A 10,949-nucleotide genomic window follows, 5' to 3' on the forward strand; every position below is an offset into this window, starting at 1 on the left:
GTGCAGGTCAAAATATAAAATTGTTCGATTTTTAAGGATGAATCATGTAAAAACTACAGAATTTATACAATTCCACCTTGTTCACGATGAGCCAGAGAGAGCAGAAGTTCGAGGAGATCGGCACTCAGTTCACCCAGTTTTACTTCGGGTGTTTCCAAACTCAACAGGGCCGAAACGAGCTAGCAGCGAAGATGTACTCTGCGGAGTCACTTATGACTTGGAACAACGATAAGTTAATGGGGGCCGAGGCCATCGCCAAGAAGTTAGCTGCTTTGACCTTCCAGAAGCTGGCGTATGAGAACATTACCACTGTTTATCAGCCCGGTCCCGCTGGCACTGTCACCGCCCTGGTCACAGGCGATATGAAGATCGACGATGATCAGAATGCTGTACGATTTCTGCAGCATTTCATAATAGCGCCAGGCGCAAACGGGTTTTACATCGTGAATGAAGTGTTCAACTTCATGTAGAGAGGCTCAAGGGAGACTTTCGGCTTTGGACTGTCGGCATCACTCATTAATGTGTGCGATGTGCACTCTAATAAAAATTTTGTCGAGAATGCAGCAGGACCCGTTTGCAGTTGGTTACGAAAACACCTACGCAAGACATGTGGAGTCCCCTCGTAGCCGTCCCAACGATACGGTGGTTGACCATTCCACCGAGACAGGAGTGGTTGTTGACCAGGATGACAGTCTTGTCGGTCCAAAGGAGTTGCAGGAACGGCAAATTTTAGAAGATGAGAGGCAAAGAAAGAAACAGGTCATTCGTTCTTGGGTGGAGCAACAACAGGTTGTCGCTCTTGACAAGGCGGAGGAATTAGGAGTACAGGAGATGCTTCCCGTTGGATGCCTTGAGGAGTCTGTGAGCTTCATGGAGCTGGTAACGAGGGTTGGAGGTCTTATGATAGATGTGTGGATCGCCGTCAAGACAGCCAACCTGCGACGGAACTTATACCTCAGACCAGTCAAGCGTATTACACGTTTCCTTGTTGACCATCTGGGCGAGGACTCTACTCGGGAGGAAGACCTCCCAATATTCCGGCGCAAATAGTCAGTGCGTCAACTGCTGGTACGTCTCGTAGAATATCAACCGTCGAATGTGCTTCTCACGTTCGCTGTGACCCAGCCCCAGCAGTTCTTGGCGAGACTCTAGTGGTAGTCCTTGTAGCCTGCACAGGCGTTCCAACTTCGCATCATCGTACTCCTGCCATTCCAGATACTTCAACCTGAGCCAGTATGGAACTTGCGTAAGTACTTCAGGCAGAGGGTCTCCCAACAGGTCGACGTCGACATTGTCAGGCAGCGGCAAGGGATCGCGAGGCAGCTCCATCAGTGCTGCAGCTTTCCGTTTGTCCAGCAGCAGCACAGCCTCTAGTCCTTTGATATATCCGGTGCTGTAGAGGCCGAACTCCAGCCAGGCAGCTAATACTTGCGAAGCTGCATGACGCAAGCTGTCAGTTTCGAGGCGGCCACGAGTTTTAATGTAAAGGTACAGACTTCTGAATACCGTTGGCAAAACAGCCTCCAACTCGCTCCGATAGACCCATGCCTTCGGGTTTGGGCCTCGAACGCAGTTGTAGAGCAGATCGGACATGAGGAACAGAACCGCAGTGCGTTTTTCCACCGGTGTCTCCGTGGCACAGACCTCTTCTGCCAACACCGTAACGACGTGGGACGCGCAGGCCCAGCGGTCAAGAGCGAACACCATGGCGTCAGCGACGGACCTGCATTGCAAAGTTAGACTGCGAACTCGACACCGCCAAGCCTCCACGTCTTGCAGAGTTTGGCCCCCAGGGCCGATTTCCGTCCGAGAGGCTGAGTCGTCGATGGGAGCCACCCAAGTAGGTCCTCCTTGCTGCATCTGGAACAGGGCTCCTGTTGGCCCTTTCAACAAGCTCCACACTCGCCATCTGTAGTAGCGATTCAGAGGATCGCTCGCATGGAACAGGAAATCGAAGCAGGGCTCACCTCTCTTTTCCAGCATTAGTAGCTGCTCTAAGCGATATCCTTTGTCCGCCACGTGGGAGGCGACGATATCGATGAGGCGTTGGACGTCGGGGTCTCTGGGTGCTACGACGCCCACGCAACCCTCAATGTTCGCCTCGATCTGGGGCTCAAGACGGACGAGGTGTCTGAAAGCGCTGACCGCTGACTGCGAATTGCTAAATGTCACCCTGACCACTTCCTCCGACTCCCTCTCCACAACTTCCAGTCTGCCAAAGGGCTCACACACCCGCCGAGCATCCACTTCCGAGGTAGATTTTAGCAGAAGCACCCTATGACGTCGGTCGCCTTTCTCATGACGTTGCTTGATCTCATCCATGAATAGGTCGATCTCGCGTTCGGCGGTGGAGCGTGTCGGCGCGTCCACATTACCGAATTCTTCCACAAAGGACGCCAGAAGCTCCTGTGTCTGGGCTTCTTCGTCGTTGTGTATTTTTTCCGCCCGAAAGAGCATCAAATTAGGCTTTTGATGCTCAGACTGGGAGGAGCGAAGAAGAACGTGGCGGCTGGACAGGCTGGATCCCGATCACCTGCCGAAATTCGCCTCCAGCAGGAATTTGACAGGTTGGACCTTCCCAAGGAATGCAGGTTTGGCTTCCCCAACCCAGATGACTTAATGCACTTCAACGTCTTTATTACGCCGACCAGGGGGTACTGGGCGGGCTGCAGCTACATGTTTTCATTTGAGATACCCATGGGTTACCCTTTTTCCACTCCTAAGGTAAAGTGCCAGACGAAAATATGGCATCCAAACATTGATATCCAAGGTAACATATGTCTCAACATTCTAAGGGACGCGTGGACGCCGGTGATGTCGTTCGATGCCATCATATTCGGGTTGATACTCCTCATGGACGACCCTAACCCACAAGACCCGCTGAACCACGACGCAGCTGCAATGCTCCGAAACGATCCTAACGAATTCAAAATGGTCGTGAAGAGTACCCTACGCGGCCGTAGCCACGCAGAGGAGGAGTTTCCTAGACTCATCTGATTACACGACACAGGTGCGAAGTATCTTGGATTGTTCGAACTTTAAGCAATCTTGAGCAACTCTGCGTACCACAATTCCAACTCGTCACGCGCTTGTCCACACTCAAACCCATCATCCGTCGACATTTGTACCAGCTGTAGGAGGTGTAACACATTATAGTCGCTCTGCTGCTTGCACCAGTGGACCAAGGCTTGAGCCGACAGCTCGCGCGCTTCCACGTACGCTTCGAAATGTGCCTGGTTCACCTGTGGACGTGACATGAGCCGCACCTTTAGTGGAGGTTGATCGCTTGTATTCTCACTTGTGTCAGGCAGCCACCTTCGGAACACCTCGCGGTACTTTGCGAACAGAACGCGAACGGCTTCACGGGTGTTCTCTGATGACTCTCCCCTGCTGACGAAGTCCACGGACGCTCGCCAAAAACTCTCTTCTCCTTGGGCCCAGACGGCGCTGAGGACGTGGTTTGGCACGGCGCCCCCGCCAGCGTAACTAGCCTTGATTGCGACGTCGCGAAGATGCAGCTCCCACTCAGTTGCCAAAGATTCGAAATGGGCATGACTGGTACCATTCCGACTCCTCCTGAGCAGTCCGCTAAAGTCGCCCAACTTTACTGCTAACGACGACAGCATCACGTCTGTCATCTCAGTGACGACTGCGTCGGACTCCTGGAAGTATTCAATGACAGTCTTCTGCTGCTGTGGCGAAATCATCATGAAGAATTGTGTTCCTGTGTCAGCTTCATGGGGGTGCACCACGGGCTTACCCGAAGGAAGCATGCGGGCGGTCAGCTCCTTCAATAACAGTCGGCAACTCTCCGCTCCGACAGCTATTTCCGGAAGGCCATAGAGCGCCCCAGCAGAGTTCAAGGCCGGAAAGGTCGTGATGCCGTAGGAGGAGAGAGTCCTAGTGAGTTCGCCAAGTGGCGAACTCAGGGAACTCAGTTCTAGTCTACGGTTCATGAATGCTTTGAAACGTAGACGTCCTCTCTGCATCAGGAAGGCTCGATGACAAGCCTGGAGTTTCTTGCCACATATGAAGTCATCCGTCGGGACATAAATAGACTGAAAGCGCCTCAGATCGTCCGCGGGGATGAACAGCCTAGCGACGCTATACATGTACATGTCCACGACATGTTGTATGGCCACGAAGACCTCGAAGGCCAGTAGCGGCATAAACGTGAGAAAGGTCCAGTACTGCTGAATGACGTTGGCAGCCTGTTTTGTAACGTTAGACAGGCAAGGTCCGTCATCTGCGTGGGGTCTCGAATTCTCGCTCAGACTCGCGACTCGCTCGTCGAGCTCATTCGGCGACATGGTCTTGGGCAACGGAGGACTGGGCCACGTGGATGCGGAAGTGAAGCCCTTAAATGGGTTGGCCCCACTGGTCACACCGTCTCGCGGTTGTGCAGGAGACTGCAGGGGCGAGGGTAGTATCGAGTCCAGCGACAGCAGCCTGTGGCTCAGGGTCACAGGTAAGCGATGCCAGGCATCGGATCCTAGAGATTCCTGCAGTAGCTTCAGTTTTTCCACGTGAAGGCAACGGAAGTAGTCAAACGTGACTGTTCTCAACGCAGAGGCAACCGCCTTTCCGGATGGATACTGCAATGGGAGGTGGCGATCTCGGGACAGCGGCGAAACGAACGACTCGCCTAGTCGCAATAACCTGTCGAAGAGTACGATCACCCTAAGGAAGTCACTAAAGGATAGCTCAATGCAAGTTACATTGCTTAGGAACTCCGCCAGTCGCACGCCAATCGCTAGCCAGATCTCTTCCTTGTGGAACAGCAACTCGTCACCAGTGGTCTGAACCAGACTCCGAAAGACCTCCTGATCGTGAGCACGTATGCGTGAGATGCGCCTTGAAGCCGCCATCTTGAGGTAGTCCGTGCCCTGGGCATAGCTCGAGTGCCAGTTGCACACGTGCTGAATCCTGAGCAGGACTCCGGTCAGCTCTTCAAAAAGCTTGGCTAGGCCCGCCACGGATAAGCCCACCGCTTCTGCCCTTGCTACCTTTTCCCGGCAGATTTGCGTCACGCGGGATGCAACCTCTCCAGCGTATTGACGAGCTTCTGCTGGGACAGGGTCACACTGCTACACCACCTAGCTACTTACAAGGAATGTTGACCACGGCCCTCAACGCCTCCTCGTAGTGTCGTAACGCGTCTTCTGTCCGGGCATACTTCTCCGCGTCCAGGCAGTGGGCGATGCTGTCGTACAGGCGGCAGCGGAGCCTGTCGAGCCGACCCTCCGCCTCCCTTCTTACGTCCGCCAGCGCGGTGAACTGCTCACACAGCTCGCGTTCGGCCCGCAGCGAAACCAGAGACTGGAGTAAGGCGGGAGCGTTCGTCTGCTCACTCAGCTGGGAGAAGCTACGCAGCATCTCCAGGTGGCGGTGTACTTGCTGGGCCCGCTGGCGCCGCAGCTCAAAGTTGTACACGAGCAAGGCTTCGTCCATCATTTGGCCCAGGCCTTCATGACTTATTGCGGTTACTGTCGCAGCAATCTCCTCTCTGACTCCGGATGTAGCCTGTAGCAAACGGTCGGACGTGTCTGTTGTGGAAAGCAACGGTTTAAGATTGGCTCTAACTCTCTTCTCAAGTCGTCGCAAAACCAGCAACTTTTCGCGTTCAAGCTCTTGGATTCTCTCTTCCACCATGGTAGATGTGACTGAGCTGCCAAAGAGTTCTCCCTCGACATCCAGGATGGCTTTGGTCGTTTCCGACGACGGCCGTCGACTGAACAGTTCCATTCCTAATTCTGCCATTCATGGCTCAGTCAGCTGAGGCTCCGTGGGTCTCTGGGTTGCTTGTAGCTCTTACAGGGAGCCTAATACATGCCGGCGTCAATGTTCTCAACAAGAGTGATTCGAAGTGTGGTTTAGGCGTGGCTAACAGCATTGACTTCATCTTCGTGATCTGTGCCCTGCCGCAAGCCAGCGCGGCCATTGTTGTGCCTGTGACGGCAGCGCGTCAGGTGTTCCGAGCAATTCTTGGGTGGCTAATCCTCAGGGAGCTGCCCACCAAAAAGCACATCATGGCATCACTCGTCGTCGCATTGGGTATCCTCCTTGCAGTTATTGCCGGTCCTCATGAAAAACACGCCGTGGAAGACATTCACCACTTCATCAGTCTGATCTGGAGTTTTAGGTTCGGGGTCTGGTCCTGTGCGGTGCTGCTGGTAGTGGTGAGAGCATGGGGTCGCGTCCACTCAGATCATCTGCATACACGTCTCATTTTTCGCTCCCTCCCGCGAGACAGCAGTGATTTTGCCACCAGAGGCCCGAGGCGGTTTGAGGTGGCTTCTCCGCATGCCTGTGGGGTGGACCGCCAAACGTGGCGCGCTAGCGGCATGTGCAGGGCTATGCAGCGGCCTTTCGGTGTGCCTCTGGGAAGTGGTGCTGGACATCTTTCTCGCTAACGGACTGGCCGTCGCGATGGCTAACATGAGGATAGCGGTATTGGTTGCCTGGCTCACGTTCCTCCACGTCGCTGCCACCGTGCTGTTCGTTCTAGCCCTGGAGAGATTCGACACGAACATCGTGATGCCGATGTTCACTATGTCCGCCATCATTGTGGCTGTCATCTCGAACCTGGCTCTCTTCCAGGAAGAATCCAGAAGCCCTCTCACGGACAGTATTCTGAATCGGTTGTGGTTCTTTGGCGGGTTGGCTCTTATATGCACCGGATTGGTTACATCCGCCAAGGCAGACACAGCCCGGGAGTTAGAGGAACTGCGTCAGGTGGCACGCGACTTCCTGCGGGTGACGAACGGCGAGATCCTTTTCTCCGAGAGCGTCGAAAGTGACCCGATTGGCAAGACACGTCGAGCTGAAGATCCTCTGACGATTCTCATCAACGATATAGAATCCTCGCCCAGCAGGAGCCCCACGACTGACGACGTCGACCCACAGATGATCGACGATCTCCTTAAAGAGATTGAGGATGAGGCGCTACAGAACTTGGAAATGAACAGGCTGTCAGAGAAATAGAGAAACTCTGTGAGGTGTTGTGGATGTGGACTTTTATTAAATTCGGCCGGCAATATTTTTCGTACCCTTACGGTACTGATGCTGTATCCGTCTAGAAAGGTCGTTGACACCGATTGTTGCGATCGGTATCAGGAGAGAATGTCACCCAGGTTTGGCGTTGATGACGGAATCCGTGCGAGGCTTGAAGAAATTCAAAGCTCGCCTTTGACATCGAATGAGTTGCATATGCAGTCACCAGACGCACTGGAGTACAAGGTGCGCCATCTGGAAGAACAACTCTCAAGTTTGACAAACAAGTATGAGCAAGTGGTGGTAGATACTTTGACACCAAGCCGGGACGCATTCCCTTTTCGGCGATCCTCACTCGTTTCGGGACTGCGGAACAAGCTTCAGGCTGACACCACTTCGGACACCAGCACTGCTGGCGTGAGCAACCACGACAGGAATCCCCAGCCTGATGACACTAGCCAAGCAGACATACCAGATACGGTCTCCGTCGCGTCTGCAGTGTCAGTTGAAGAGGCCGAAGAAGATCAAGAGGTTGAAGATGTGGTAACAACGATCGACTCCAAGGTGATCCGTGTCCTGATTCCGAAATCCATTAGCGAGCCCGATGATCTAAAGCTTCAGTGCCTCAAGACTCGCAAGGACATCGAGGCGCTTCTTAAAAAGTTCGTTACGCTGAAATTGAAACTGCGTCAAGCAGAGAACAAGCATCGTCAGAGCCAGGAGCGACTTCAAGAACGGATAGATAAGTTGAAGGAGTCGAACCAGAAGCTGAAGGAGTTGGTTCCGTTGGTAGAGAAGCAGTCCGAACATATATCGGCGTTGCACGACGTCCTTCGAGACACTGAGGCCGAGTTGAAAAAAAGTCAGTCAGATGCTAAGAGACTGTCCGATCGAGTGACGGATACTGAACGCCGTGAGACTGCACTGATCTCAGTGGTCGAAGAGTAGGTTCATAGGGTATCTCAGTACGAAGGTTGAGAACCACCATAAAGGATGCCCAACACGAAATCAGCAACCTTCACGCGGATGGAATAACTCTGAAGGACACTCATCATGCCACGTTGGAACAAGTGCAACGCGACATGACGGAGCTGAGACGGACGCACGAATCGACAGAGGGAAAGTGGCACTCAGAGACTGCCGACTTACAGCAGCAGGTGGTTCTCTTGACGCAGGAACTTCATCACCTGAAAGAAAACGAATGTGATGCTGGAGAAATGGTGGATGCTTTGAAGAAGGCCAACGCGCGAATCACTTCCGAAAGGGATGAGGTTTTGGACAAGCAAAAGACACTCCTGGATTCGGTTGAGCAATTTGACAGTCACCTGTCAACTCTGAGATCTGAGTTGAATCTCCGTAACAGGTCTGTGGAGGACTTAAAGGCAGTGGTGGTCGACTACGAGGGGAAAGCCCAAGGCCTGCTGCAGGAGGTGCAATCCCTGACAGAGTCTAATGCGGAGTCGACGAGGCAAATCGAGACCCAGGCACGCGTTCTGGAGGCCAAGGAGAGTCGACTCGTCAGTCTACGGGATGAACTGTCCAAAAACAAACAGGCTGCGGTGGATCGAGTCCTTGAGCTTGAGGACCAGAAGAAACAGCACCAGTCCATGATCCGGGACCTGGAGCAAAAGCTAGAAGAAGCCAAAGGCTACATACGTTTGGTGAAAGGGAGCTATGACCGTCTTGCTGACAACCCAGCAGACCTTGTCAGCCACCTGGAGCCCGTAAGAAGGGGCATTGCCAGAAAGAGGTGCAGTCGGCACAGGCTGACAGAGGTAGCATCCACACCTGCAAGCCGAAGTGCCTCCGTCTCTTCAAGCAGATCCGTCTCTTTGGAGCCCTGTCAGGATGAGTTAAGTCGCGTGGTGCAGGCTGTGGAGTCCTTTCCAGGATTGTTGGAATCTAAGATGAAAGTCGTTCCGGAGTCTTTTCAGCCCAACCTTGTGCTGAAGGATGACGAGCCTGAGCAGTGGCTGGAGCCGCTAAGCGTCCCAGTACAGTTTACGAAGCGCACTAGGTCGAAGAGTTTGGTGGGAGATACCCCACGATTTGGTTACTAATGCTATTCAAAGGTTGAACCGTCTACACAGATGAAATTTTCGATTCTCGTTGGTTAGAAGGTCGGCGCCGTGGGTGGTGTTGAGTGTGTCGTGCGTCAATGGTGAGCGAAGTTCCGACCAGGCGGCCTCGAAAAGAGACGTTTCAGATGAGATGAACTTCTGTCCGAATTCGTGAAAGAATCGATGATCAATGCGTCTGATGAGAACTTCATCAACGCGTACGACGTGCCGAACGAGCAAGAACCAGAACGTGGGCATTACTCGCACTCTGCAGTGGAGGTCCACAATACCTGAGTCACCTAGGTCATCAAAATACAGAGGGATCATTTTGTAGAAGAGTATGGGTAGCGACGTATCCGCCAGCAACTGGAGAGGAAGTGCGCTCTCCGCCTCCGTCTGCGTCGTGTGAGCAACGTTAGGAAGAAACAGCGACGTTGCCGTCCAATCGAGTTTCGGTTGGATCTTGTGGAATTCAATACCTTGTTTAGCACCCGTTTTTTCTGCCTGCCGCTTCCAAGTTTCCGTCCCAGACACCAGAGGAGTGACACTGGATGACACAGACCGTCGCAACTCACACTCCCTTGAACTCGGTGGAGAACAAAGAATTATCCTCCGATAGCCTCGGTAGTGGCATCAGTGGCACACCTGGCAGAGGCTCCAAACTGATCCCCTTTAGGAAGTCCTCTGCCTTGACCTCGAGCACCGCGTTGACAAACCGAATGCGAAGAAAGTTTCTCCCGTAGACGACGTCTGGCAACTTGTCAGTGGCCTCCGCCTCTAGCGAAGTCAACAGCTTGTCGAGGCCGGAACCGTCCAGCATTCCCGCCTCCTGCGATTCAAACGCCCACCCAGCATGGTTAAACATATTCCCAATATGCACCAAGTTCTTTCGTGGATAAAGTCACACCTCACCGGAGAGAGTGGCGGCGGCTTTGCATTGTCCCCCACTTTCTGGGAGACGGACGGAGACGCCGCCTTGTTGCGGAAGAACCAGGGATTCCTTACCCTGGAATCCGCAAATGAGCACTGCTCTCTCGCCAGTTCATGGAAGCAGCTGATTTCATTCGACGAGGAGGAGATGCCAGATTGGGTGGAGAGCTGTGATGACGAGGCTTCTCAGCGTATTTTTGAGCTGGATGCTGTGAGAACGTTTAAGGTGAGCTCTAAGTCTCTTCCCAACGCAGTCTTCTGAGTGCAGGCGAACACTGGTAGGTTGTCTGGCCACTGTGTATCAAGAAACTGCAGACTACCACCAAGGCCTCGGCTTCATAGTTTCCTTCCTTCTGTTGCTTTTGCCCCCCACGTCAGCGGTAGAAACGGCCGTTCTCCTCCATCGTCACCGACTCCAGGGCTACTTCAAGTCGGCTCCGAAGGCTTATGTTCGGGACGCGCGTGCGCTGCACAAGGTCATTCGGCAGAAACTCCCTCATGTCGCAGACAAGCTGGAGGAGCTCTCTATTGTCCCAGAAATGTACATGAGCAAGTGGTTCGTAGGGCTCAACGTGCACGTCCTGAACTATGAGCAGCTGATTCAGTTCTTTGACCTTGTCGTTAGGTACGGGAAGACAGCCCTGTTCGGTTTCGGGCTTGCGCTGATCCGCGTCTGTGAACCCCACATCATGTTGAGGAAGACCGATACCCAGGTGCTTCTAGCAATTCTACGCCTGGACGACAAGGAATTCGTCAGCACACTCGATGACGACCTTCGAGAGGACTTGTGTGAACGCATCCTTCTGCAGACCGTGACGGCCATCGAAGAGATGGATGAAGAAACGATCGAGAAGGCAACCAAAGAAGCCGAGGCAGATCTTGCGGAAGAGGCGGATGCGCGCAAGCGCCGGGAGGAAGAAATGGAAGAGTACAGCGATGATATCGTGTTCTCTGACGAGGAGTGAT

The 10,949-nt window shown here is 53.4% G+C and overlaps 9 protein-coding genes across 15 annotated transcripts; 6 read left to right on the plus strand and 3 right to left on the minus strand.

Moving 5' to 3' along the window:
• Window positions 1-86: 86 nt before the first annotated feature.
• On the plus strand, window positions 87-470 carry KVP17_002277 (uncharacterized protein; the record flags this gene model as incomplete). Its single annotated transcript, XM_068518373.1, has 1 exon — window positions 87-470. One exon carries the CDS (start codon window positions 87-89, stop codon window positions 468-470), a length of 384 nt encoding a protein of 127 aa, XP_068371765.1.
• An 88-nt stretch (window positions 471-558) lies between these two features.
• On the plus strand, window positions 559-1,050 carry KVP17_002278 (uncharacterized protein; the record flags this gene model as incomplete). The annotated part of the gene is made up of 1 exon (XM_068518374.1): window positions 559-1,050. The coding sequence occupies one exon, from the start codon at window positions 559-561 to the stop codon at window positions 1,048-1,050; it is 492 nt and encodes a 163-aa protein (XP_068371766.1).
• Window positions 1,051-2,457, minus strand: KVP17_002281 (uncharacterized protein; the record flags this gene model as incomplete). Its single annotated transcript, XM_068518379.1, has 1 exon — window positions 1,051-2,457. The coding sequence occupies one exon, from the start codon at window positions 2,455-2,457 to the stop codon at window positions 1,051-1,053; it is 1,407 nt and encodes a 468-aa protein (XP_068371771.1).
• A 15-nt stretch (window positions 2,458-2,472) lies between these two features.
• On the plus strand, window positions 2,473-2,997 carry KVP17_002275 (uncharacterized protein; the record flags this gene model as incomplete). Its single annotated transcript, XM_068518369.1, has 1 exon — window positions 2,473-2,997. One exon carries the CDS (start codon window positions 2,473-2,475, stop codon window positions 2,995-2,997), a length of 525 nt encoding a protein of 174 aa, XP_068371761.1.
• Window positions 2,998-3,038: 41 nt separating this feature from the next.
• On the minus strand, window positions 3,039-5,745 carry KVP17_002276 (uncharacterized protein; the record flags this gene model as incomplete). 3 transcript variants are annotated; one of them, XM_068518371.1, is made up of 2 exons in its annotated part: window positions 3,039-5,068; window positions 5,109-5,652. In XM_068518371.1, the coding sequence occupies 2 exons, from the start codon at window positions 5,650-5,652 to the stop codon at window positions 3,039-3,041; spliced, it is 2,574 nt and encodes an 857-aa protein (XP_068371763.1). The 3 variants fall into 3 exon arrangements, with proteins under 3 accessions (XP_068371763.1, XP_068371762.1, XP_068371764.1); XM_068518370.1 differs by lacking the exon at window positions 5,109-5,652 and having other exon boundaries at window positions 3,039-4,868; XM_068518372.1 differs by lacking the exon at window positions 3,039-5,068 and having other exon boundaries at window positions 5,101-5,745.
• Window positions 5,746-5,762: 17 nt separating this feature from the next.
• Window positions 5,763-6,984, plus strand: KVP17_002280 (uncharacterized protein; the record flags this gene model as incomplete). The annotated part of the gene is made up of 2 exons (XM_068518378.1): window positions 5,763-6,179; window positions 6,208-6,984. 2 exons carry the CDS (start codon window positions 5,763-5,765, stop codon window positions 6,982-6,984), a joined length of 1,194 nt encoding a protein of 397 aa, XP_068371770.1.
• A 78-nt stretch (window positions 6,985-7,062) lies between these two features.
• On the plus strand, window positions 7,063-9,053 carry KVP17_002279 (uncharacterized protein; the record flags this gene model as incomplete). 3 transcript variants are annotated; one of them, XM_068518375.1, is made up of 2 exons in its annotated part: window positions 7,210-7,937; window positions 7,967-9,053. In XM_068518375.1, 2 exons carry the CDS (start codon window positions 7,210-7,212, stop codon window positions 9,051-9,053), a joined length of 1,815 nt encoding a protein of 604 aa, XP_068371767.1. The 3 variants fall into 3 exon arrangements, with proteins under 3 accessions (XP_068371768.1, XP_068371767.1, XP_068371769.1); XM_068518376.1 differs by lacking the exon at window positions 7,967-9,053 and having other exon boundaries at window positions 7,063-7,941; XM_068518377.1 differs by lacking the exon at window positions 7,210-7,937 and having other exon boundaries at window positions 8,076-9,053.
• A 6-nt stretch (window positions 9,054-9,059) lies between these two features.
• KVP17_002282 (uncharacterized protein) lies at window positions 9,060-9,873 on the minus strand (the record flags this gene model as incomplete). Of its 2 annotated transcripts, XM_068518380.1 has the most annotated exons (2): window positions 9,060-9,600; window positions 9,629-9,873. In XM_068518380.1, 2 exons carry the CDS (start codon window positions 9,871-9,873, stop codon window positions 9,060-9,062), a joined length of 786 nt encoding a protein of 261 aa, XP_068371772.1. The 2 variants fall into 2 exon arrangements, with proteins under 2 accessions (XP_068371772.1, XP_068371773.1); XM_068518381.1 differs by lacking the exon at window positions 9,629-9,873 and having other exon boundaries at window positions 9,060-9,380.
• Window positions 9,874-9,906: 33 nt separating this feature from the next.
• Window positions 9,907-10,948, plus strand: KVP17_002283 (uncharacterized protein; the record flags this gene model as incomplete). 2 transcript variants are annotated; one of them, XM_068518383.1, is made up of 2 exons in its annotated part: window positions 9,907-10,209; window positions 10,238-10,948. In XM_068518383.1, the coding sequence occupies 2 exons, from the start codon at window positions 9,907-9,909 to the stop codon at window positions 10,946-10,948; spliced, it is 1,014 nt and encodes a 337-aa protein (XP_068371775.1). The 2 variants fall into 2 exon arrangements, with proteins under 2 accessions (XP_068371775.1, XP_068371774.1); XM_068518382.1 differs by having other exon boundaries at window positions 9,928-10,209.
• Between the last annotated feature and the right edge of the window lies 1 nt (window position 10,949).

Source organism: the organism of the source record quoted next, assembly GCF_019968985.1.
Source record: "MAG: Porospora cf. gigantea B chromosome Unknown PgB_NODE_797_length_10949_cov_121.974, whole genome shotgun sequence".
NCBI lineage: Eukaryota > Apicomplexa > Conoidasida > Eugregarinorida > Porosporidae > Porospora > Porospora cf. gigantea B.